The sequence below is a fragment of the Jaculus jaculus genome, chromosome 4 (genome assembly GCF_020740685.1).
Source record: "Jaculus jaculus isolate mJacJac1 chromosome 4, mJacJac1.mat.Y.cur, whole genome shotgun sequence".
Lineage (NCBI taxonomy): Eukaryota > Metazoa > Chordata > Mammalia > Rodentia > Dipodidae > Jaculus > Jaculus jaculus.
Genome location: NC_059105.1, coordinates 89,104,444 through 89,130,793, shown reverse-complemented (window position 1 = coordinate 89,130,793; position 26,350 = coordinate 89,104,444). Strand labels below are relative to the sequence as shown.

At 41.7% G+C, this 26,350-nt stretch overlaps 1 protein-coding gene across 4 annotated transcripts; it reads right to left on the bottom strand.

Annotated features, from left to right (window-relative positions):
- Window positions 1-817: 817 nt before the first annotated feature.
- On the bottom strand, window positions 818-19,158 carry Nmi (N-myc and STAT interactor). Of its 4 annotated transcripts, none has more exons than XM_045147862.1 (8): window positions 19,106-19,158; window positions 17,175-17,263; window positions 16,069-16,164; window positions 10,758-10,920; window positions 5,418-5,524; window positions 5,154-5,340; window positions 2,457-2,563; window positions 818-1,596 (listed from the first exon to the last, which is right to left on the bottom strand). In XM_045147862.1, exons 2-8 carry the CDS (start codon window positions 17,256-17,258, stop codon window positions 1,414-1,416), a joined length of 927 nt encoding a protein of 308 aa, XP_045003797.1. In that variant the 5' UTR covers window positions 17,259-17,263; window positions 19,106-19,158; the 3' UTR covers window positions 818-1,413. The 4 variants fall into 4 exon arrangements, with proteins under 4 accessions (XP_045003797.1, XP_045003798.1, XP_004651890.2 ...); XM_045147863.1 differs by having other exon boundaries at window positions 17,175-17,267; window positions 19,106-19,117; XM_004651833.2 differs by lacking the exon at window positions 19,106-19,158 and adding an exon at window positions 19,004-19,083.
- Window positions 19,159-26,350: the final 7,192 nt, after the last annotated feature.

Sequence of the window (26,350 nt, the reverse complement as noted above, 5' to 3'; positions counted from 1 at the left end):
ACTAACCAGAGTGACTGGAGAGATGACTTAGCATTTAAAGGCACTTGCTTGCATACCCTGATGACCTGGGTTTGATCCCCCAGGACCCATGTAAAGCCGGATACACAAAGTAGCACATGTGGCTACAGTTCATTTCCAGTGTCAGAGGCCCTGATGTGTTGATTCTCATTCATTTATTCATTCTCTCTCCTCTCTCAAATAATAAAAATATTTTGAGGTGTTGGGCATGGTGGTACCCACTTTTAACCCCAGTGCTTGAGAGGCAGAGGTAGGAGGATTTCTGTGAGCTCAAGACCACATAGTGAATTTCAAGTCAGCCTGGGTTAGTGTGAGACCCTACCTCAAAAAAAAAAAAAAAAAAAAAGCTATGTAAAAAGACACAATTTCTTGTGATGTCCTTTAATCTTAGTAAAATCATAAATTGCTAAATATAACTGCATTTCAAAAAGTTATGTGTCAAGCCTTTATATTGGTGGGTGTAGTAGTTTGAATGTGATTGCTTGAATGTATAGCCCCATATGCTCTGGTGTTTTATTAACATTGAGTTTTCAGGACTGGAAAGATGGCTTCGTGGTTGAAGCACTTGCCTGTGAATTCTAAGGACTCATGTTCAACTCTCCAGGTCCCATGTAAGCCAGATGCACAAAGTGACATGAGGTTGCACATGTGCACAAGGGGGAAATGCATCTGGAGTTCAACTGCAGTGGCTGGAGGGCCTGGCATGTCAATCCTCTCTCTCTCTCACTCTCTCTCTCTCTCTTTCTCTCTCTAAAAAAAAAAAAAAAAAAAAAAAAGCTTACAATTTTCATCCCTAGCAGGCAGATCCCTGCTACAGGGGGCTTGACACTGGGGGAAGATCTTGAGTCCCACCCAAGTTATGTAGAGAGAAGTTTGGGCTCCGATGATTTTTGTGGTGTTTACTAGTTGTTTGATGGTGTCTGCTAGATGTATGGAAGTGAGCCAGCTTCTTCTCCATTGATAGTGTTCCCCTAGAATTTTTAAGTCTGAAATAAACCCTTTTCTCCTATAGGCTGCTTTGAGTCTGGTGTTAGTCCAGCATTGCGAAGTTAACTGGAATACTGGGCATGGGACCAAACAGAATTGGTAAACCTATGACTAAGTGAGCCAGCAGAGGCAGTGGGACATTTGGATCACTTAAAGTGAACTTAGGCAGTCATGGAGCCCATCCACGTGGAATTCTGAACAGAACACTTTCCTCACAGTGCACTTACACATCTGTAAACATGCAGCAGAGCTGGCGGTAAAGAAGAATTTTAAAGCTTGGAAATATATTTTGCATCTAAGACTAAGTAGAAATTGAAGAATTAAAATAGTTATTTTTCTGGAAAAGGATATTCATGTTTGCCAATGTTTGCAGTGAGTTGGGTTCAATAACTATAATTTTTATATGGCCTATTCTTCAAAATATGCTACATAAGGTTGATCTAGAGAGCACTTGACCACATCTACTTCTCCCCCTCCATTCTTCTTCCGTTGGAAGTGAATATTAACAAAATCCTCCACAATTTCTTCATCTATCTGAATGTCTTCCATTCCAGTCAGAAGCACTGTCCTCCTCGACACCCCTGAAAACATCTAAGAAAGAAAAAAATAAATAAGTAAAACTTTCAAAAGCTGTGAATTATAAAACCTTACATTCAAAAGTCCATTTAGTATTTGGGATGTTACGTTAGGAGACACAGGAAGCCACAGGGACAATACAAGCAAGAGACTATGGACTGTCAATCAAACCTGAGTTTCAAAAATGTTACTATGATGGCATTATGAAAGTAAAGGAGATGGGGTAACTCAAGAGACAAAAAGGCTAGTCTAAAAGGTGGTAAGATGTAGGATTTGGCCAGAGGAAGGACCAAACAAACGTTGGGGATTTTAACAAATGAGGAATAAAGTGTGAGGTGTAGACAGGTGAGGTGGCACCCACTTGTCATCGCAGCACGGAGGAGAGTGAAGAGAAAGGGCAGAGTTCAAGGCGGGGCTATAAAAGCAAGCCCAGGAGGAGCACGGAGGGCTGGCGTATGGCTCAGTGATAGAATGCTTGCTTACAGACGGGGCTGGGGAGACGGCTCAGAATATAAGAGCACTTGCCACACAAGGGCAAGAACCTGAGAAGGCCTGATTCTGCCTGAGTTTGGGTTCCCATTAAAATAGCCAGGCATGGTCACACACACCTATAACCCCTCTCCTGTGGGGAGCTGCGATTGCTCAGCCAGTCTGACCAGAAATGGCAGTTCTCGATTCAGTGATTCAGTCTCAAGCAAACCCATGGATAAACAATAGAGGAAGGCATTCAGCAATCTACTCTGGCCTCTACACAGGTGCACATGGGGCATGTACATCTACACACACAGCATCACATATACACACCACACACACACACACACACACACACACACACACACACACACACACATTCTCTCTCTCAGAGGCAACTTTACCTGGTACTTTTGCAAGTGTCTTTTTATATATGGAGAAACAAAAACTCTATAACACTTCTGATTTATATAGAGAGGGTAGTCTTTCTTTTTCAAAATCTTGTCAGCAACTAAAAGTAAACAAAAAATTGTTCTTCATTAATATCATGAACTTTTTTGTTTTGTTTTGTTTTGTTTTGTTTGTTTTTCGAGGTAGGGTCTCAATCTAGCCCAGGCTGACCTAGAATTCACTATGTAGTCTCAAGGTGGCCTCAAACTCACAGCGATCCTCCTACCTCTGCCTCCAGAATGCTAGGATTAAAGGCGTGCGCCACCATACCCGGCTCATTATGAACATTTTAATCAAAATTAAAATTTCATTCTAATAGGATACTTCCAAAATAAACAATGAAATGAGTGATTAATTTCTAAGCAATTCTAGAGTCTAGATGAATGACTTCAGAGTACATAATTTTGAAGAATATAAGACCAAACACAAATAAAATTTGAGCCGGGTATGATCGTGCACACTTTTAATCCCAGTACTAGGGAAGCAGAGGTAGGAGGATCACTGTGAATTTGAGGCCAGCCTGAGAGTACATAGTGAATTCCAAGTCAGCCTGAGCTAGAGCAAGACCCTACCTCGAAAAACAAAGAAAGAAAGAAATATAAATGAGAGCTGGGATGTAGCTCACTTGTTGGTCTGCCCATTCTTACCTGAGCCAGAGTCTGTTACTGATCCCAGAGTTTGCTGGTTTTCTCTGTGAGCCCAAATGAGCTTCCAGTCTTTGCTTCCCACAGGGCTGGGCTTATGGGCACGCATGCTCATGCCCACCTGTTTATGTCCACCCTCCAACTCCAGCAGTCTCTCAGGCCTTTATGCTTGCACAGGAAGTGTGCTTAATTGTCAAACCATCTCTTCAGCCCTAAATACATACTCATGTATTGTTTCAGTTACTTAGAAAATATGCATTACTTTATTATAAAATTAATATAGTCAACCAATGTTTCTTAATTGTGTGATTAAATTCCTGTTATATATAAGCTCAGGAAAAGTTCTAGAAATAAATTAATGAGAGAGAATTACTCAAACATATTAACAAAAGCAAGTACAAAATCCAATAATTTTAGTCATGAGAATAAATAGACCTCCCTAAATTGATTGGATAAAAGTCCAGTTAGGGGGCTGGAGAGATGGCTTAGCAGTTAAGCACTTGCCTGTGAAGCCTAAGGATCCCGGTTCAAGGCTCTATTCCCCAGGACCCATGTTAGCCAGATGCACAAGGGGGCACATGTGTCTGGAGTTCATTTCCAGTGGCTGGAAGCCCTGTTGTGCCCATTCTCTCCTCTATCTGTCTGTCTGTCTATCTATCTATCTATCTGCCTCTTTCTTGCTCTCTCTCTGTCACTCTCAAATAAATAAATAAATAAAATGAAAAAAAATATTTAAAGAAGAAAAAGTCCATTTAGGGCTGGAGAGATGGCTCAGCAGTTAAGGCACTTGCCTGCAAAGCCTAACAACCTAAGTTCAGTTCCCTAGTACCCATGTAAAGCCAGATGCACAAGGTAGCACATGCATCTAGAGTTCATTTGCAGCTGCAAGTTCACCAGCCTGAGACTATGTAGTGAATTCTAGATCAGCCTTGGCTAGAGCAAGACCCTACCTCAGAGAACCAGAAAAAAAAAAGTCCATTCATACTTGAAAAGAAAACAGATGTCTAGTTTTTCTTCCCAATCTCCCCCACTACTTTCCCTGCATTGAATTCCCTAAGCCTTTTGTCAGTAATAATAAGTGAGATAAAAGAAATAGTTCTATGTATTTTTTAATTTATTTATTTCAGAGCAACAGACAGAGAAAGAGAGAGGCAGAGAGAGAGAGAGAGAGAGAGAGAGAGAATGGGCATGCCAGGGCCTCCAGCTACTGCAAATGAACTCCAGACGCACCACACCCTTGTGCATCCGGCTAACGTGAGTCCTGGGGAATCGAGTCTTGAACCTGGGTCCTTAGGCTTCCCAGGCAAGCATTTAACCACTAAGCCATCTCTCCAGCCCTGTATTTTTATTAAATTTATAACTTATACTGCATTATGTATGAGTTATATTGTATTAAATGCACATAGTTATTTTCAGTATATTTTTTAAATAAAATTATCTATTTATTTGAAAGAGAGAGTATGGGTGCATCAGGGCCACTTGCCACTATAAAGAAGCTCCAGACTCGTGAGCAACTTTGAGCATCTGCCTTTACATAGGTTCATGGGGAATAGAAACCCAGGTCAGCAGGCTATGCAAGTAAGTACCTTAAACCACCGAGCAGCTTCTCCAGCCCTCTGCTTTAAGTAACTAGTTATGTTGTTCCGCCATATGCTCCTTGAGTGGACTCGGGAAAGTTACTCATCTTTCCTAAGCCTGAGTGTCTTCATCAATAAGATGGATGTATTACCTACATCCAGAGCTGTGAGGAGGCTGAGTTGAGATAAGATGCAGAGACATCTAGTGTCACACCTGATACATGACTTTGTCCACTGATTTCATGCAATTGTTACTTATAATAATGTTACCATCTTTGGTAGCACTTGAAGTCATTTTCTACAGTCTGCCTTTTTATGGTTAATAAACTCCCTAATTATCATGCAAATACATTTCAAATAAAAGAAATGCATAGGCATGGTTTCAGAAATGACAGAAAATCGCTGAAGTGGCAGAGCATTTTGTGAGTACCTCCTGCTTCCACAAACGTGATGATAGCGCTCCCGGATGGCTTATCATAGTCCACACTCTCCACCTCTCCGCCGCCGTTTCGGGATTTGCAAAAGCTCAGTTCTAGCTTGTCCCTCATCTGCTCTTCCGGCAGTTCATCAGGAATTCCAGAAACGTTGATCTTCATTTTAGAGATTTCTACATGTACCTGGGAAATCATTTCATATACAGATGACAAAAGTGCACGTGCTCAGCAGACTTATTAAAAGATTTAACGGCTTTTACCTGGAATCTCACTCCTGAGTCTAGTGGCACAGGCTTGGCAGTAAGCTCAACGATAACATCCTCTAACTGGACATTGTGCTTCTCCATCATTATCACATTCTGTGCAACTGAAAGAGAATTTGAGAAGTATCCATTCCTGATATTTTGAGACATGTTTAAACTTTTCATTGAAGAACAAAGTATTCTGGCTTTTTAGTTTTCTTTAATTCCAAAGATTTAATTCTAACACTTTTCTTGAGATGTCCAAGTGACAATGGCCTTAACACCAAAGTAGGATAAAATTAGTGTTATGAAATATCATCAAAAACAGCAATGTAGAAACTCTCACATTCTAAATTCATCTTGAGATGACTCTCTCGGGACTGGGGTGATGGCCAGTGGAGAAGTGTGCTGGCCTCTTGTATTCATTACTTTCTTTACTAGAAACACCTTTATGAACAAAGGGGTCTATTTTTAGCTTGTAGTTTTGAGTGAAAGTCGCTCATGGCCAGGAAACATGGCAGGTACAAGAAGCCTACACATCAGCTTAGAGGGTACAGAGAGAGATGAATGCTGAATGCTCAGCTAGCTGTCTCTGTTTTACACATTCCAGGGCCCCAGCCCATGGGATACTGCCACCCACAGTTAGGGTGGATCCTCCTACTTCAACTAATCTAGTCTAGAAAAACTCTCACATTCATGACCAGGGATCTGTTTCCATGGTGAGTCTAAATTTTGTCAAGTTGACAGTCACAGATTAATCATCACATTACTCAAGCATAAGGACCTGAGTGCCTGAGACCACCTGAATTTGATTTTCCAGCACCCCTGTAACCCCAGTTCCATGGGAAGCAGATACTGAAAAAAAATCACTGGGGTTCACTGGTCAGTTAGATTGACAAAAAACAAAACAAAACACCCATATATATAAAAAATACATATATATATATATACACATAATATATATATATATAATACATATATATAAAATACAGAGATGATCAATAAAGGAGGGCACCCAACATCTGCATACACAAATACCACACCACACAAACTACAGAGAGAGGGAGAGAAATCTGTGCTGGAATTTAGAAGGAAGCCAACTCAGCTGGGTGTGTTGGCACTCAGAAGGTAGAGAGGTAGAGGTAGGAGGATTGCCATGAATTTGAGGCCAGCCTGAGACTGTATAGTGAATTCCAGGTCAAAAAAACAGAATGAGGCCAGCTCCTAATGGCTAGCCCTCATAATGCTGGAAAGTGCTACATGAGCCGGTGGAGAAAATGGCCACCAGTGCTGTGAACAAGCAGGGGATTCTGCTAAATACAAAAGCAACCAGCCAGAAGATGAACACACCTGCGCAAGAGTGCACCCAGCTCTGTGGGTAATCAATGGCTTTCTGACTACATAAGAGGCCTGCTCAATGGGAAGGAACTCATTGCTGGCACTGGGCACGAAGTCTCAATCCTAAGAGACAATCTTCATAGACTCCAGTGAGAAGCTCCCACTCGTCTTTGGTCAAAAAGAGAGGCCACACCCATTAAACTCACTCTAAATTAACTATGCTATCCCCTTTAGCCCATGCTGCCCTGTTTTCTTTTTTACAGAAGGCAGTTAAAGCCAGGTAGAACCAAAATCCATCAACACTATAAGAAAAGAGCTGATTCCCTGTGAAGGAGAGGAGCCACCTCTTACAACCAGGGTCCAGGTGAACCACGGAGGAACTGGCAGGTAAGCAGAGTGCTGCTCTCATGGCCTGACAATCTGCTCCAAGGAGATGGTGATAGACACTGAGGATGCTCAAAATGTATCAAAGCAGAAATCCAGAAGCTGCTGAGAGCTCAACACTAAAGCAGACTTACAGTATCTCCCCCAAGGCTCAGGGAACATTGCAAAGGAGGGGAAGGAAAGATTGGAAGAGCCACAGGGTGGGAAGGAGTATCCAGAGCCACTGCCCAAGACCACAATGACTGACTGCTACTGTCATAACTCATAACCCCATGGTGAATACCAGTGACCTCACTGAGGAGGGCCCTCAGTGGAATTGGGGGGGAGGGGAGAAGAACGGGACCAACACCTGATTTGTTCATACAACAAAGTTTCTAATTAATAAAAAATAAAATTTAGCCAGGTGTAACGATGCACAGCTTTAATCCCAGCACTCAGAAGGCAGAAGTAAGAGGATCATTATGACTTTTACACCAGCCTGGGACTACAGTGTGAGCTCCAGGTCAGCCTGCGCTAGAGTGAGACCCTACCTCAAAAAAAAAAAAAAAAAGCCGGGCGTGGTGGCGCACGCCTTTAATCCCAGCACTCGGGAGGCAGAGGTAGGAGGATTGCCATGAGTTCAAGGCCACCCTGAGACTGCAGAGTGATTTCCAAGTCAGCCTGAGCTAAAGTGAGACCTTACCTCGATAAAACAACAACAACAAAAAAATCAACCTTCTTATTTTTTAACACGTAAGCCCAGTAACTCTTCATAGAGTTATGTAGTATTTTGGAACTACCACATATGCCTCCTTTTCCACTATTGACAGCATTATCAAAGAATTCCTCTAGTACATTAAAGCCCACCTGGAAATTCTTCCCTGTCGAGTAAACTCAGAAAACTCTTGAAGGACTATGTCATTTTTACAATGAATTTTATTTAGCTGCCTTCATCAGGTGTCACCATCACATTTGCGGTGGGGCATGCTTTTAATCTCCTCACTCAGGAGGCAGAGGTAGGAGGAACTCGGTGAGTTTGAGGCTAGTTTGGGGACAACAAAAGGGGTTCCAAGTCATCCTGGAGTAGAAGGAGACCCTGCCTCAAAAAAAAAAAAAAAAAAAAAAAAAAAAAAACTGGCTGCACAAATCACAAAGGTGTCAAGTCTTCTTATTGCTCCACAGAAACGGAGAAATATAGTTATAGAAAAACAATTAGTAGTCCAAAGAGCAGCTGCATGTGACTTTAAAATGTATGTGGGCAGATATTTCTTCTTAAGCGTGTGGTATGACTTTATAACACTTCAGTTGTTAACATTTGGAGATGATTATTCTAACTTATCATGAAGATAAGAAATGTTCACTCCCTGTCTTATAAATCTCGCATGTGTTTATGACAACCGGAGAGCAACCACAGCTGGTGGGACAGAGAAACCGGGCTAGAAGGCAGGGCGTTGTCATGTGGGAATGCACACTCATTGTACCACAATGGACTCCAGAATTGGATGCTTTTTTTTTTTTTTTGCTAATGGCAACAGACAACAATAACAGAAAACATCAATGATGTAATACTCTGATGACCCCCCAAACCCCCAACATCTGGTGATCTGACACCGCAGCAGAAAGAGACCGCTTGAGTCTCAGCTTTTGTGACTCTGACAAGTCAAAAGCCAGCTCCTGTTTACTTATGTTAAGTCTAACACTGCCTGGTGACATTGGGATTTCGGAGCCCCGTGAAGAGTGAAAGTGGTGACAAGGTCTCTTTCAAAGACAATCCTAATCCCAGCATTCCCAGGGAACTGAAAATTGCTCCTGGATTCCTCCTGGCATGTACCCAGTCACACCTCAGTTTCCACTGCCCACTGCTAACATGGCTCTTGGCATCCTCTTCCCCCTCAGCTGTAGGTGTGGCCCCAGAGCAAACAAAACCACACTGAGATGAGGCTTGAGGAAACACTGACCTGAAAACGCTATAACATTATTTTCAGGCTAGCATTGCTGACCAGGTGTCAGAGGACATGGGTTATAGTCACAGAGTCTAGAACAGCCCTGAAAACCACCCAGGCCCATCCTATAACTTCACCGTAGCAGAATAAAGGCCAGGCTGCCAGCGGCCTGCCCTCATGGAAGGTCAGTCCACTACGAAGTGCATGGGCACTAAGGGTTTGGCTCTCCACTCTGCAGTTTGGTAATGGAAGCTCTGCTTCAAGCTTTTGTTTCCTTATCTAGAGTATTTCTAACAGATAGTAATTATGACAACTAATGTTCAGTGCTTATTAATGTCAGACACTTCTAAGGAGTCTATGTACATTTCTCACCTAATACCCAAAGTAGCCCACAAATAGGGTCTACCCCAAAGTCTGTCATCAAATTCTGAGATCACAAAGCACTCACCCCAAATCATGCTTCTAGGAAGAGACAAAGCTGGCATCAAAGTTATACTTCTCATGAAGGTACCCAAGCCCTGAGCAGGGACCCACACTTTGGCAGACTTGCTAACATCAGGTCCTGTCCCAAACCTTCCACTCCCAAGCTCAACCCATTCAGTGGTCATGTACCTTTGCCAAATAACTTACTTATCCTCAAAATCTTTTCTTGTTAATCAAATACAAATAACAACAATCCTGTTGTACCTTATTTATAGAGTTGTATAACTATACAGTGAGATGATGTCTCTCAGAACAGTTGGATAACTGACGCGTTCTAGTACTTTAAATTTTTTTGTTGTTTATTTTTATTTGTTTATTTGAGAGCAACAGACAGAGAGAGAGACAGAGACAGAGAATGGGCACTCTAGGGCCACCAGCCACTGCAAATGAATTCCAGATGCGTGCACCCCCTTGTGCATCTGGCTAATGTGGGTTCTGGGGAATCAAGCCTCAAACTGGGGTCCTTCGGCTTCACAGGCAAGTGCTTAACCGCTAAGCCACCTCTCCAGCCCCATTCTAGTACTTTACAGCATTATCACTCTTATCATTTAGGGATCAGGTGGAGTAGAAAGAGGCTGGCATTGGACATCCCATCTCCTGAATTTTAGTCACAGGATTATCACTTTCCGAGTAAGTAAAGACACTAATCCTTTCATATCATATGCATGAAATTATACACATACAACATCTTATATGCCTGATGTTTGAGAATCAATTTTCTCATCTACAAAAGTGAAATACCATATTTGCCTCAGAATGCCACTATGAGGATAAGAAGAAATACCATGCAAGCAATCCCCAGTGAGTCAAAAAATAAATACATCAAAGTAGAAAGGGGACTAGTTGGGAAAAAGAAAGTTGGTGAGAGTGGAAGGAGGACAAGAGAAGACACAGATGTTGAGTGTGATCAAAATAGATTTTGTACATGCTAACATTTGCAAAAATATATTGATTCATAAAAAATGATATCTATACAAAGTAAAAAAAGTGATAGCCAAATATTTCTGAAAGCTCTTTGAAAGCCCAAATGCTTTCTTTCTTTTTTTTTTTTTTTTTTTCTTCCAAGATTGGGTTTCACTCTAGTCCAGACTGACCTGCAATTCACTATGTAGTATCTCGGGCTGGCCTTGAACTCACAGCAATCATCCTACCTCTGCCTCCCAAGTGCTGGGATTAAAGGTGTGCACCACCATACCTAGCAATGCTCTTATATTTTTAAGATCAACCATACCTTCTTCTTTCTCAAAGGTGATAAGAGCTTGTCCTTTTTGTAGTTCATAAGGAATTTGTGAGCTCACTTGAAATGAACAGGAGATATTAAGAAACTGGCTGTCATCCTCAGGATACTCCACTGATATGAATTTCATCTTTGTTTCAGGGACATTCTCTTTAATCTAATTCAAATAGAAATGTTTGATTAAAATCAAGACAAGGATCATTGAAGTCTTTCCAATGATACCACATTATGGTCATTCAGAAATTCACTCTCCACTGACTTTAGAACATCATGGGATATTGACTTAGTCTTATTTAACAACTCTAATAATTGCTTCTTCCCATGCACTCAGTAATGCAATGAAATGCTGATCCTTTAATGTCATTTCACAGATGAAATTGTACCATCCTCTCGCTTTTCCTAACCAATGTTTAAACTGGTCAATATTGAAGTGCTTAATTCCAAAGCCTACACCATTCATGTGGATAAGTACCTTTCAAATAACCATGCCAATGATACACTATCTTTCATAAGGGACTCATTAGAAACTATTTTTAACTTCATGGCAAGGAAGTATGAAATATAGAGCTGAGCACCCAATGATTATGTTTAGAACAAATCCAAATAATGGCATACAAAAAGAAAAGCTACAGAATTATAGGATATACAATTTGTTAAATATAAATTCCAGCCAGGTATGGTGGCTCATGCCTTTAATCCCAGCACTTGGGAGGCAGAGGTAGGAGGATCACTGTGAGTTTGAGGCCACCCTGACACTACATAGTGAACTCCAGGTCAGCCCAAGCTAGAGTGAGACCCTACCTCGAGAAACCAAAAAAAATTAAAAATAAACAAATTAAATCCCATCTTCCCCAATAACTGCCAACAAGTTTTTCAGTGGCTTTTTCTTTCTTAGACAGGATCTCACTATGTAGTTCAGGTTGGCCTTGAACTCAGGATTCTCCTGCCTCAGCCTCTCCAATGCTAATATTATAGGCACAGACATATCACCATGCCTAGCTTGTCCATCAACTTTTTAATCCTTCCCACAACTTAAGTTATAAAATACTGAGGCAAGGGCTATCAAAAATAATTGCATCCTCAAGTCCAGAGAGATGGCTCAGCAGGTAGGTGTGCAAGTATGAGGTTCTGAGTTCAATCTCCAGTACAGGTATGGCCGCCCATACCTGTAAGCCAAGCACTAAGGGAGACAGAGACGGGAGGATTGCTGGGGGCCCCAGTGAGCTCCAGGTTCAATGAAAGACTGTCTCAGGGAAATAAGATGGAGCAAAAGACCAGGACTTCCAACATCTTTCTTTGGACTCTTCACTGCACACACAGGGCATACACATGCCTACTAACACACACACACACACACACACACACACACACCAACATACCACACATACTAAAAAAAAAAAAAAAGGAAAGGAAAGAATTACAATCTGCAGGATAAAATTAAGTGGTCTGAGGGCTGGGGAGATGGCTAACAGGTAAACGTGATTGCTTGGAAAGCCTGCCAGCCCAAGTTCAATTCCCCATTACCCATATAAAGCTAGATACACAAAGTGGCACATACACCTGGAGTTTGTTTGCGGCAGCCAGAGGTCCTGGCATACCCATACTCATTCATTCTCTCTCTTTCTCTCTCTCTCTCTTTCTCTCCAAACAAATGAAAATATAAAAATATTTAAGTGGTCTGGGCTGAAGAGATGGCTCAGTGGTTAAAGGAGCTTGCTTGCAAAGTCTGACAGACTAGGTTTGATTCCCCTATGCCTACATAAAGCCACATGCACAAAGTGACTCATGTGTCTGGAGTTCATTTGCAGTGGCAGGAGGCTCTGGCTTGCCTATTCTCTCTCTCTCTCTCTCTCTCTCTCTCTCTCTCTCAAATAAATAAATAAATAAATAAGAACTTTTTAATTGATTTTTAAAAATTAAGTGCTCATACTTAATGACTTAAAACCACTTGGGGGCTGGAGAGATGGCTTAGCAGTTAAGCGCTTGCCTGTGAAGCCTAAGGACCCCAGTTCAAGGCTCAATTCCCCAGGACCCACGTTAGCCAGATGCACAAGGGGGCGCACGCGTCTGGAGTTCATTTGCAGCGGCTGGAGGCCCTGGTGCGCCCATTCTCTCTATCTGCCTCTTTCTCTCTCTGTCGCTCTCAACTAAATAAAAATGAACCAAAAAAAAATATTTAAAAAATAAAATAAATAAATAAATAAAATAAAACCACCTGGACTGAGGCTGGAAAAATAGTTCAGCAGTTCAAAGGCATTTGCTAGCAAAGCCTACCAGTCTGGGTTCAATTCACCATCTCCCACATAAAGCCAGATACAAAGTGGTACATGCATCTGTGATCCCATTTAACCTATACAATGGGAGGCAGAACCAGGAGAATTAAGAGTACACAGTCTAGGGCTGGAGAGATGGCTTAGCGGTTAAGCACTTGCCTGTGAAGCCTAAGGATCCCGGCTCAGGGCTTGATTCCCCAGGTCCCACGTTAGCCAGATGCACAAGGGGGCGCACGTGTCTGGAGTTCATTTGCAGAGGCTGGAAGCCCTGGCGCACCCATTCTCTCTCTCTCCCTCTACCTGTCTTTCTCTCTGTGTCTGTCACTCTCAAATAAATAAATAAAAAATTTTTAAAAAATTTAAAAAAAAAAAGAGTACACAGTCTAGCTAGTCTGATGTTCTTTGGAGTCTGGCGCTTTGTTTGCAGCAGCAAAAGACGGTCTCAAAGGTTAGCACAGCCATCTTGAGGTGTCCTTCGACTTCCACATGTGCCACATGCACACAAACAAATAAATAATGTTTTCAAAATCATTTAGGAAGCTGAGGAGACAGCTCACCAGTTAAACGCACTTTTTTGCAATGTTTGTCAGCCTATGTTTGATTCTCCAGTACTCATGTAAAGCCAGCTGCACAAAGTGGCACATGTATCTAGAGTTTGATACCTTGGCAAGCCCATATGCTCCCTCTTCTCTCTCTCTCTCTCTGTCTTTCTTCCTTCCCTTCCTCTTTCCTTCCCTCCTTCCCTCCTTGCCTCCCTCTCTACCTCCCCATTCTCTCTGTTTCACAAATAAAAACATTTTTAAAACCATTTATACTAACAAACATACAACTATGCATAAATACACAAATGACCTAAGCATTCACATTTCTATTTCCCATGGTTATTTAACATTTCTGTGTCTCAAGGTTATTTTATGCACCAAAATAAAATGTTAGCTTAGAGATTACAAGTGTTCAGCGGGTCGTTGGAGCTCCTCTCACAGTGATTTTTATCTCCCCATGCAACTTCAGTAGGACTCTAATTACCATAGGTTAATGTCAAAACAATGGGTGAAGTCTGAGAAAAGGCACAGCATATTCTAGTCATGTGGAAACATGGAGTATGCCCACAGAAGCCAAGTATGGCCTACAGTTAGAATGAGAAAGCCCAACTGGATCCCAGTTTGAGTCCTCTGTAAGTGGACCCTCTGAGCTGGCTGGTTTCCAAGGGCCTTTTGATCTGCTCCCAGCCTGATAAATAACCAGACAATAACAGTCTTCTCCTAGAAGTCATCCACCTCAAAAGCATACAGCCTTGCCCTCCCAATGTTCACTGTGCTATCTTCCAGTGAAACAACAAAAAGTGACCATGTCTTAAGTTTTTAACAATCTGGGGTCTTTAAAACAAACAAGGTGGGGATGCTGGAGAGATGGCTGAGCATTTAAGGCACTTGCCTGTGAAGCCTAAGGACCCAGGTTCAATTCCTCAGTGACCATGTAACTGTCTCTCAGTCTCTCTCTCTCAAAATGGATAAATGATTTTTTTAATTAAAAAAAGGGAAACCAGTTGTGGTGGCCCATGCCTTTAATACCAGCACTTGGGAGGCAGAGGTAGGAAGATCACCATAAGTTTGAGGCCACCCTCAGACTACATAGTGAATTCCAAGTCAGCCTGAGCTAGAGCGAAACCCTACCTTGGGGGAGGGGGGGGGAAGAAAGACAAAGGGGAAAGTGTGGGTGGGGAGAGGGAATTACCATGGGATATTTTTTTTATAATCATGGAAAATGCTAATAAAAATTAAAAAAAAAAAAGAAAGAAAGGAGACTGGAGAGCTGGCTTAGCAGTTAAGGCACTTTCCTGCAAAGCTAAAGAACCACGTTTCATTCCCCAGGACTCATGTGAGCCAGGTGTGTAAGGTGGCACATGCGTCTGGAGTTAATTTGTAGCAGCTAGGGGCCCTGGCATGCCACTTTCTTTCTCCCTCCCTCCCTCTCCCTCTCTCTCTCTCTCTCTCTCTCTCTGCCTCTTTGTGTTTTTAAAATAATTTAAAATATTTCTAAGGTAAAAGTATGTCTAATTCAAATACAGAAAATATTAGCAAAGATTTTAAATAGTGACGGTTAATATATATCCACCTTTTTGAATGATGACATTCATTTGAATTATTATAGTACATTGGATGAGTATAATAACAAATAGACTTGGGTTTTTGTTGTTGTTTTTGTTTTGTTTGTTTGTTTGTTTGTTTCAAAGGCAAAGAGCTTTTATTTACGGCTTAAGCTCTAGACCTCTCAAACACAGTGGATCTGTACAAGAGCTTGTTTTGTTTTGTTTTTGAAGATAGGGTCTTGCCCTAACCCAGACTAACCTGGAATTCACTATGTAGTCTCAGACTGGCCTGGAACTCATAGCAATCCTCCTTTCTCTCTACCTCTTCAGTGCTGGGATAAGGCGTGTACCACCCCACCCAGCTAAATAGACTTGTTCAGAAGACCAAATATTTGATCCAAAAGTGATTTGTAATAAGCAATACTTTTAGGGAATTTTTAGTAATGTTGTGATTTTATAAGTTTTGCTATAGTGTCCATGATAGAAAAAACTATCATAAATACAGTGCATGAAGAACGTTTATAATGCTAACACCTTGACAACAGGTAGAACCACAGAAATCCTCCTGGGTTACCATAGGGTCTCAACTGCCTCCAAAGGTAACTGCTACCGTAACCTGAACATGCTGCTGTTGTTTTCTCTCTACAGAAACAGGTGGAAAGCCTGCTCTGTCTCTTTTGAGTTGATAAGTTTGTGACATTCATCCATGTTGTACACAGTTGCTCGTTCTAATTGCTGTGTAGTATTTAATTGTGTGGATGTACACAAATTTATCCATTCACTCCACTATGCAAGAATATGGGCAGTTTTTCATTTGGGGCTGCTACAAGCAGTGGTGCCATGAATGACAATAATGTTTTAAAACTTGATCATGTACAATTAAATCGCTTTTCCTGAAGATTACATGTCCATAAACATGTGATATATAAAATAATTAGAATACCTGGAAGTCTCTGATGTCTGCCTGTAATTCAGCTTCAAGTTTTTTGATCTCCTCATTTAACTGCATATTTTCCCTTTTAATTTCATCAATTAATCCCTAAAAAGATATCAAATCCAAAAATATTAACAGCCTTTGAACTATTTTTTCTACGTTAATTAAGATGCAAATTCTCCCCATTTCAAGCCAAGGCAATATCAGAATAAACATGCCCTCATTAGACAGCCTCAGAATAAATATGCCTACAATAGTAATTGTTAAATACTTTACAACATCACCTGCCAGGTATTTTAAACCCAACCAAGATTTCCTAGCACCATTCTATCAATAAGGAAACTGTCTTTTACAATAGACCAAAGTCACAGCAAGGTTTGTAATTAAGACAAGCAAGGACTGAGACTCAGATCTTTTAATTCCCTACTAAGCTGTTTGTGATATAACTTTTAATTATACCGTAATTGTGGACACATTATCCTAAGGTAGTATTAAAAAATTAAGTCATGATTCCCATAAGACCTAGCTGTCTTAACATGCCAAACATATGGCCTTGGGTAACAAGATTAAGTTACCTGGGGCCCCGGTTCCCTCTTGGGTCTGATCACATCATGCTAACTAATCTCAACTTCCAGGTACAAATCCTAGACATGAGGAAGTGAGAGAGCAGCTAATGTAGGCTTTGTTAGAAAAACAATGGACACATGATTCTTCTTACAAAGACTGAATAGCAACAAGAGTAAAAATCTTGGAAGCCAGAGCAGCAAAGATGGCTTAGTATTTAAAGTGCTTGCTTGCAAAACCTGAGAACCTAGGTTTGATTCCCTGGTACCCACATAAATCAGTGCACAAGGTGACACATGTGTCTGGAGTTCATGTGCAGTGGCTAGAAGCTCTAGTGTGCCCATTCTTTCTATCTGCCTCTTTCTCTTTCTCTTTCTCTCTCTCTCTCTCTCTCTCTGTGTCAAATAAATGAAATATTTTTTTTCTAATCTTGGAAACCTCATAGCCTCCCAAATTCAAGGTGATATTGGACACAGACATATAGAACATGCTTTACTATAAAGTAGTAGGCATAACTCATCTTAATAATACCTAGTAATTTTCCTTTTTACCTCACTTTGTTCATCTTTCATAAATTCTGTATCTGGCTGGGACTTTTTACAAGCTGGTTTTTTGTTGTCTTCATCAGCTTCCATGATTCCTAACTCAAAAAAAAAATCATTTTTGAAAATTATTATTGTTATAACACCAAAATTAAGAGCTCATATTAAAAGCTGCCAACGTAAATGACCTACTGCATAATAACCCCAAAATGCCTTCAGCATACTTGCCATCTGAATATTTTCCCCTTTTGCAGTGTGTGGGATGTATAGCAATTCTTTCCTTTCATGCAATCATGTAGTAGGCAGAATAATGACCCCTCAAAGATGTCCAACCATGAATCCATGAAAATGTTAGATTATACCGCATGGGAGAGTTAAGGTGGCACAATGAGCTGGAGGTGCTAATCTGCTGTGTTTTTCTTTCTTTCTTTTTCTTTTAGAGAGAGAGAGAGAATGGGTGCACCAAGGGCCTCCAGCCACTGCAAATGAACTCCAGATGCATGTGCCACCTTGTGTAGCTGGGTTACATGTGTACTGGGGAATTGAACCTGGGTCCCTAGGCGTCACAGGAAAGCACCTCAACTGCTAAGCCATCTCTCCAGCCCTAATCAGCTGTCTGTAAAATATGGAGATCATCCTGTACTGTGTGGACATCCAGCATTATCCAGTCTTTAAAGTGAAAGAGAAAAACAGAAGTATCAGATTGAGAAGTACGGTCATAAGTGTGGTCAGATGGACCCAGGTTCAATTTCCTTTCTCTCTGTCAGTCTCCCACCCTTCCTTTGTAGTAAGTAAACTAAAACAAACAAACAAACAAAACCAAGACTACCTAAATTTGAAATAAAAGATCCTAGTTGTATGTGTTTTGTAATTCAGACAACATTTCATTATATAAAATACAGCAAGCGCTCGGCCAGGTGTGGTAGTGAGCACCTGTGGGACTCAGGAGAATCTCAAGCTCAAGGGCAGCATAGTCTACACAGGAAGATCCTATGTGGAAACAAGAAAGAAGAAAGGGGAGGAGGAGGAGAAGGGCTTTCATGTGCTAAGAAGTTGGGTTTATAGACAGAGAAGAAAGCTGTAAAAAGCAGGAACAACAAAAAGAAATGTTCCTGTCACCATTACTTTCCTTTGCAAGTCAGCGACAGATAACACCTGGGAGATGGTTGACATCAAGCGACTTTCTGTGAAGTTAAAACAGAGGGGGAGCTCCATTGCCAAGCGGAATGAAACTGGCTGGCTTATTGAAACTGGCAATATTCACTCTTTCCTGGTTTGTAGGGACAGGTAACAACTGTTTGCTTTCGTGGCACCCGACGTTAGCATGGGTGATTCCATTTTGACTTTTAGACTGGTCTCTTGAGTCCCCAACAAAGGAGTTTTAGTTGAGGCCAGGGGCCTATCATTTATATTTAATAATCTCTCCTTTGAATGTCTCCCTCTAGCAACTCCTTGCCAATTCTGAAAATTAAAGCACGGCTACAAAACTCTGGGCTTAGCAAGAGAGAATAATCTCCTTAAGAAATCCATTTTCCTGAGAACTGTCTCTGGAGACACTCCAAGAAAAGCGGGGAAACAGTAACCACTCTAAGTTTCCTTTTCCCAGATGCCGCAGAGCAAGCCGAGGGCGCCTGCTGGGCGCCGCGACTGGTGCGTCCTGGTGTCCCGGTGTCCCCGAGCCCCGGTGTCCCGGGTCCCCGCGCGCCTCCCCGCCCGGGACCGCCGCTGGCTGGGACGCCGCCGGGGACAGGGCGCCCCGCTCACCGCCACCCGGGCTCGCCCTTCCGGGAGTCCCCAGACCCCAACGTCGCGGCCCCCCGCCCGGAGCCTCCGACTACCCCGAGATCCCGAGCTCTCAGTCGCGGTCGCTAGCTGGTTCCTTCAGAAGTCGGGGTGGATCGTCCTTTAAACCCGAAAAAACCCTGCTGAAAATACCAAACCTGGTGCCTCCAGTGATTAGTCACCGACAGGAACTAGGAACAGCTAATTTCACTTTCGATTTTTGAAACGTGGTTACTGAACTTTGTCGGTGAACACTAATTTTAAGACATGTTTCGAAAAGCACATTTTTTTTTCCTCTTGGCTCTTTGAGGTAGGGTCTCGTTTTAAGCCCAAGATGACCTGAAATTCACTATGTATGTAGTCTCAGGGTGGCCTCGAACTCGCGGTGATCCTCCAATCTCTACCTCCCAAGTGCTGGGATTAAAGGCATGTTCCACCACGGCCGGCTTGAAAAAGCACATTTTTGTACGCATTATGCAGAACACGACGTTGTAAAAAAAAAAAAAAATAGAAAACAAGTGAAGGGAAAAGAGAAATCTCTATTCAGACCCTAACTCTCACTGGAATGTACTACACATTATAATCTCAGTTTTCAAGTATGACAGCCAGCTCAAGAAGGGTGTTTCCTGCCATATCAAGGACCATGGAGTTTGATAGCATGAGTGCAGAGATTTCTATGACTGAGCCCTTTGAAAGCCTTCTTACAATTTCTGTTTTGTTGTAAAGATTGCTAATAAACACTCTGCTAGGTGTGAACTTGTCCTTTGAATATGAAAACACCTGGCTTATGTCAAGAACTGCAGCGTTTCCTAAGGGGAGCCACCCACATCTGCTCCTGCTTCATCATAGAGATCCAGGAGAGATCTGCCAAAATGAATCCAAGTTCTAGGTCAGGATGGCCCAGTAGCTGCATATAAGAAACTATAACAGATTAGCAGAAGCGAAATTCCTTTATATAAAGAATGCTGTATTGCTGGGGCGGGGGTGCTGAAGAAATGGCTCCTTTAGCTGTTAAAGGCATTTACAAATCTGAAGACCCAGGTTCAGTTCCCTTCATGAAGGGAAGCAAAAAGTAGCTAAAGCCGGGCTTGGTGGTGCACGCCTTTAATCCCAGCACTCAGGAGGCAAAGGTAGGAGGATTGCCATGAGTTCGAGGCCACCCTGAGACTCCATAGGGAATTCCAGGTCAGCCTGGGCTACAGTGAGACCCTACCTTGAAAAACCAAAAAAAAAAAAAAGAAGTACCTGAAGCCTCTGGTATTTATTTACAGGGGTTTACACATACACATGTACACACATGCACATACGCACATGCATTTTCACATATAATTGTTTTAATTTTTAAAGAGTATTAATGTGAAGCAGTTTACAATGATGTTTTTGAGTTTGTTTTTGTTTGTTTGTTTGTTTTTGTTTTTGTTTTTGTTTTAACTTGAAGGATGAGGATTTCTTTGTATGATGAACCCAGTTAGAACAGACAGAAACTCCATGTGTTGCAAGTTCAGGAAAAACTGTTTCTGTCTTAACACTGAAATGTTAAAGAACATAAACTGGTTAAATAAAATTTGTAGATAGTCCCTGGTTTGGATGGAATTCCTGAACTAGGGCCAGCACACCAGACCACAATGGTCTGTCACGCTGAAATCCCACCTCACCAGGAAGAAACGGGGTTATTTGTTCTTCCAATAAATTAGGAAAAAGATAATGGTCAATCCCTAAAAGGGCCCATTTTAGGTGACATACTAAGGAAGTTATCGTTCTGCTTCAACCTTTATTCGAAAAATAACTTTAAAATGACCTGTTTTGTGCCCTTTCGATTTTCTTCAGCCCTTTTTCTGACTTTAAAATCAGCATTTCCTGCTCAGCTCAGAGACCCTGAATCTAAAATCACAAATAAAAGCCAGGTCCATCTTTAAGTTTGTTCTCATTTTTGTCTTACTCCCATAGGTTTAGTTCAGTATCATTTCTTCTCGTGTTGGTTTTTTTTTTTTTTTTTTTCAAGGTAGGATCTCACTCTCAGCTCAGGCTAACCTGGAATTCACTATGCAGTCTCAGGGTGAACTCTCGGTGATCCTCCTACCTCTGCCTCTGAGTGCTGGGATTAATGGTATGCACAACCATGCCCGGCTGTATTTGTATTTTGAGTTTTTTGTTGTTGTTAGAACAGCTCAGCTGTATTTGTACTTTTGTAAGGAAATAAAAAGGGCTAACCATAGCTAAAAAATAAAAAATAAAAAAAGCTTATTTAATACAAATTTAGCAAAAGAGCAAAGCAATGGGTAAAGGAGAAGGCCTTTAGGACTCCAATGTTCTTTGGTTTTCAATTGGTTGAAGTGTTATTAAATTACTTTTTTATTTTTTATTAATTTAATTAATTTTTATTTATTTATTTGCAAACAGAGTCTGTGGTAGTTTGACCCAGGTGTCCCCCATAAACATTGTTCTTTTGTTTTCATTTGGTTGTAGTGTTATTAAATTTTTTTAATTTTTATTTCTTTATTAATTTAGTTAACTAATTTTTATTTATTTATTTGCAAACAGAGAGTGTGGAGGTTTGATCCAGGTGTCCCCCATAAACTTAGGTATTCTGAATGCTAGGTTCCCAGTTGATGGAGATTTGGGAATTAACACCTCCCAGAGGTAGTGTTATTATTGAGGGTGGGCTTATGGGTGTTATAGCCAGCTTCCCCTTGCCAGTGTTTGGCACACTCTCCTGTTGCTATTGTCCACCTAAGTTGGCCAGGGGATAATGTTTACCCTCTTCTCATGCCATCATTTCCCCCTACCATCATGGAGCTTCTCCTCAAGTCTGTAAACCAAAAAAAAAAAAATCTTTTATTCCCACAAACTGCTCTTGGTCAGGTGCTTTCTGCCAGGAATGCAAACATGACTGCAACATAGAGCAATGGAAGAGAGACAGAAAGAGAGAAAAGGTGCACCAGGGCCTCCAGCTACTGCAAACAAACTCCCAGATGCATGCGCCACACTGTGCATCTGGCTTTATGTGGGTACTGGGAAATGGAACTCGGGTTGTTAGGCTTTGTAGGCAAGTACCTTTAACTACTGAGCCATCTCTCCAGACCCTCTTTTGTTATTAATTTTTTAAGATAACGTACAAAAGGGATTCCGTTATGACATTTTTATTGACATATCATTATTAATTTTTTGTTTTGTTCTTTTCATATAGAATCTCTCTCTAGCCCAGGCTGACCTCAATCTCAGTCTGTAATACTGAGCTGATCTCTAACTCACAGTAATCCTCCTCCCTATGCCTCTGGAAGGCTGCGATTAAAGGCGTTCACCATGATGCCTGGCTGATATATATCATCATACTTAGTTCTTATTCATCCTTCCCCTCCTTTACTCTTTCCCCAAACTCAGCTGGGCATGGCGTCTTTTCCCCTCTAGGTGGCCCCTTTCCATTCCCCCCAAAAGTGCCCTTTGCATTTGTGATGCATAATGCTAGTTGTTTTATTATGTTTGAACAGCATCTCGCTAAGAAGCCAAGCTGACCTCAAACTCACAGCCCCAGCACGCTGTGATCACAGACACGTGTGTGCTGCTGCACCTAGCTGAGACTCGCCATCCTAAAGCTGAACCTTGTGCTGTCAGGTGGGATTCAGCTTAGGTTGTTTCTTGGGGTTTCTTTTTTTTTGGGGGGGGGGGTTCAAGGTAGGGTCTGGCTCTAGCCCAGGCTGACCTGGAATTCACTATGTAGTCTCAGGGTGGCCTTGAAATCACGGCGACCCTCCTCCTCTGCCTCCCCAGTACTGGGATTAGAGAATTGCGCCAGCGGGCTGGAGAGATGGCTTAGCGGTTAAGTGCTTGCCTGTGAAGCCTAAGGACCCCGGTTCAAGGCTCGATTTCCCATAACCCACATTAGCTAGATGCACAAGGGGCACACGCATCTGGAGTTTGTTTGCAGTGGCTGGAGGCCCTGGCATGCCCATTCTCTCCCTCTCTCTCTCCCTCTCTCTCTCTCTCTCTCTCTCTCTCTCTCTCTCTCTCTCTCCCTCCCTCCCTCCATCCCTCCCTCCCTTTTTCTCTCTCTGTCACTCTCAAATAAATAAATAAAAACAAATTAAAAAAAGAAGTGTGCCACCACATCCAGCTTCAGTTTAGCTTTTAAGATGGTGTTCTGCAAAGTGCTGGCTTTATAAAGATAGCTCCTGTACATGATACTAATTATAACTGCTAACACACAGTGGAACTGAACATAACATAATTTTTTTTTTTTTTTTTTGGTTTTCTGAGTTAGGGTCTCACTGTACCCAGGCTGACCTGGAATTCACTATGGAGTCTCAGGGTGGCTTTGAAGTCATGGCAATCCTCCTACCTCTGCCTCCCAAGTGCTAGGATTAAAGGTGTGTGCCACCTGGTTATAACAGGAAAATTGTATAAGCATTTTTATTTTGCCAAAAACAACATGAAATTTTACAGATTCACAGCACCTATCTGTACATTGAGAGGTATTGCAGGAGGAAAAAATAAAAGGTACATTAAAAAGTTTGATCTTAGCCAGGCATGGTGGTGCATGCCTTTAATCCCATTACTCAGGAGGCAGAAGTAAGAGGATCACTGAGTTCAAGGCTACTCTGAGACTACATAGTGAGTTCCAGGTCAGCCTGGTCTAGAGTGAGACCCTACCTCGAAAAACCAAAAAAAAAAAAAAAGGTTTGATCTTATTCAACATGGTGCCCCAGCCAGTGGGGAGTTGAACAAGGACCCAAGGGTAAGTTAACCTGAATGGGAGAAGGCAAACAGACACAAGGAGACCATGCTAGGTGTTTGTCAAGGCCTCGAGATTTATTCAGGCAAACATGGCTTATATATAGAAGATAGAACTTTTTTTGACAATGTTGTTGTTGTTGTTTCTATTTCATTAATTTCTGCCCTAATCTTTATTATATCTTCCCATACACTGATTTTTGGTTTGCCTTGTTCTTCTTTTTCCAAGGCTTTAAGGTGAAGCATTAGGTCGTTTACTTGCAACCTTTCTAATTTCTTAATATAGGCACTTAAGGCTATAAATTTACCTCTTAGAACTGCCTTCATTGTGTCCCAAAGATTTTGATATGTTGTGTTCTCATTATCGTTTGACTCTATATATTTTTTGATTTCATTCTTGATTTCTTCATTGACCCATTCATCATTTAGTAGTGTATTGTTTAGTTTCCATGATTTTGTGTATGCTCTGTAGCCTTTCTTGCTACTGATTTGTAGTTTAATTCCATTGTGGTCAGATACAATGCAAGGAATTATTTCAATTTTCCTGAATTTGTTAAGATTTGCTTTGTGTCCTAATATATGGTCTATTTTAGAGAATGTTCTATGTGCTGCTGAAATGAATGTATATTTTGCAGCCTTTGGATGAAATGTCCTGTATATATCTGTTAGGTCCATTCCTTCTATGAGTTTATTTAGTCCAGATGCCTCTGGTCAGAAAAATTTCTTTTTGCAATTTGTAGTGAGTGCTAAAGAGACTCAAACCTTGTCAGAATGCTGAGAATAACTGTGGGGTGCTCAGTGTGGGATCCTGGGTCCTTGGGCCAGCTGTGGTCCCCCAAAGTGTCCCAGGCAACAATGAACGTATGAGAATCACTGTCGGTAAACAGTTTCCATGAATAGCTCTCAGTTTATTGTCAGGGAATTGGATTTATAAGCAGTTGAGGGTGGGTAGAGGGTCCTAAGGGGATTGGATCTACAAGGTTGCTTGCTTGTGCCTAATTAGTATATGGGGACATACATTCCAGCACATAGACAATGGCAAAGGAAAGGTATAAGGTACAGGGGGATGGGCTGTGCAAAGGTTGTTGGCTGATACCATACAAGGAGTTTCCTAGGCAACTGGCCAAAGGCCACAGGGTTATTGGCAAAGCCTAAGTCTTATCTTAATGTCCAGTTATCCCATGCTTGGAGAAGAAGTGGCCTTACTTCCTGCCCATCTCGGAATCCAAGATTTTGTCCAGGGGTCCAAGCTCACTGCGACTCCCAAGAATGGTGGAAGATCCTTGCTCACTGCAACCCCAGAGAATGGAGGGAAGAGCTCCCCGGCAGTTCTGGTCCCTGAGATATGCAGCAGTTCAGGCTGCTGCAACCTCTCCCTAGCCTGGGGCCTTACTGTCAGACAGCTTAGGTTTGCTTTAACCCAGGGCCCTGCCTGCATCCGACAGCTCAGCACCAAATGAGACATCTCTATAACCCTCTTGAAGACTCACAGAACTTATTGAAGAGGGGATGAAGGAATGGTTGGGATGGGAGGAGTGCTGAGGAACACTACTGTTTGGACAGTATATGTCCTTACATGCATAAATTCACATTAATGGTGGTTCTTTGCACAAGAGAAGACCAATCAAAATTCTTCCAAGGATGGTGGAACGGCTCATCAGACTCCCCTTCACTGAAGAGCCAATGGCAGTTGATGGGTGCTGGGGAAGGGGAAGTCACTCTCGTCAGTGGTATAGCCACTGGTAAGTGGTAGGAATAAGGGGTTCGGCTGAAGTGAGAGGGGGATAAGAATGAGCAGTGGGGTATATGGGATCAAAATAAAATATATGACATGTATGAAATTGTCAGAAAACTTTCACATTTTTCAATGGTAGAAAAAAGTTAAAATATTATGTTCTTATTTTATCACCAAAGCTCTCAAAAGAAGAGGTAATCAAGGCATGTAAATTAATCACTGCAGATTCACAGGAGTTTAATTTTAAATTTTTTTATTATTTTTATTTATTTATTTGAAAGTGACAGACAGAGAAAGAGGCAGAGAGAGAGAGAGAGAGAGAGAGAATGGGCGCTCCAAGGCCTCCAGCCACTTCAAATGAACTCCAAATGCATGTGCCCCCTTGTGTATCTGGCTTACATGGGTCCTGGGGAATCGAGCCTTGAACTGGGGTCCTCCGGCTTCACAGGCAAGCGCTTAACCGCTAAGTCATCTCTCCATCCCAGGTGTTTAGTTTTAAAGAAAGACTGAATAATTGCAATTACAACAGCTAACAAAATGGTAGAAGAAATTATTTCATTCGACTATGTTTGTTTTTTTCATTTGGGGTTTGCTCATTTGATTTTGCCCGACAGGCTCTATGAGGCATTCTAGAACTTGTCAAAAGACAAAAATTGGTTTGGTACTAGAGAAAGCTGTTTCTGATTATTTCTCTGTTTTGAGTAATATTAGTAAGAGGTATCAAATGATTTCAACAAAGAAAGGCACTAATCAATGCAGACTGTTAAAAACAAAGCAGGGCTGGAAAGATGGCTTAGTGGTTAAGGTGCTTGCCTGCAAAGCCAAAGGGCCCAGGTTCAATTCCCTAGAACCCCCGTAAGTCAGATGCACAGAGTGACACAATGTATGCATTTGGAGTTTGTTTACAATGGCTAGAGGCCACAGCATGCCCATTCTCTCT

What these genes read in the sequence shown, in the direction of transcription:
- Nmi (XM_045147862.1), bottom strand. Translation starts at nt 17,258, where the DNA reads ATGGAAGCTGATGAAGACAACAAAAAACCAGCTTGTAAAAAGTCCCAG. An exon ending in CACCTTTGAGAAAGAAGAAG is followed by an intron (nt 5,525 to 10,757) that starts GTATGGTTGATC and finishes ATTCTCTTTCAG; the next exon opens with TTGCACAGAATGTGATAATG. An exon ending in GACACTTGCAAAAGTACCAG is followed by an intron (nt 1,597 to 2,456) that starts GTAAAGTTGCCT and finishes TTTCTTTCTTAG; the next exon opens with ATGTTTTCAGGGGTGTCGAG.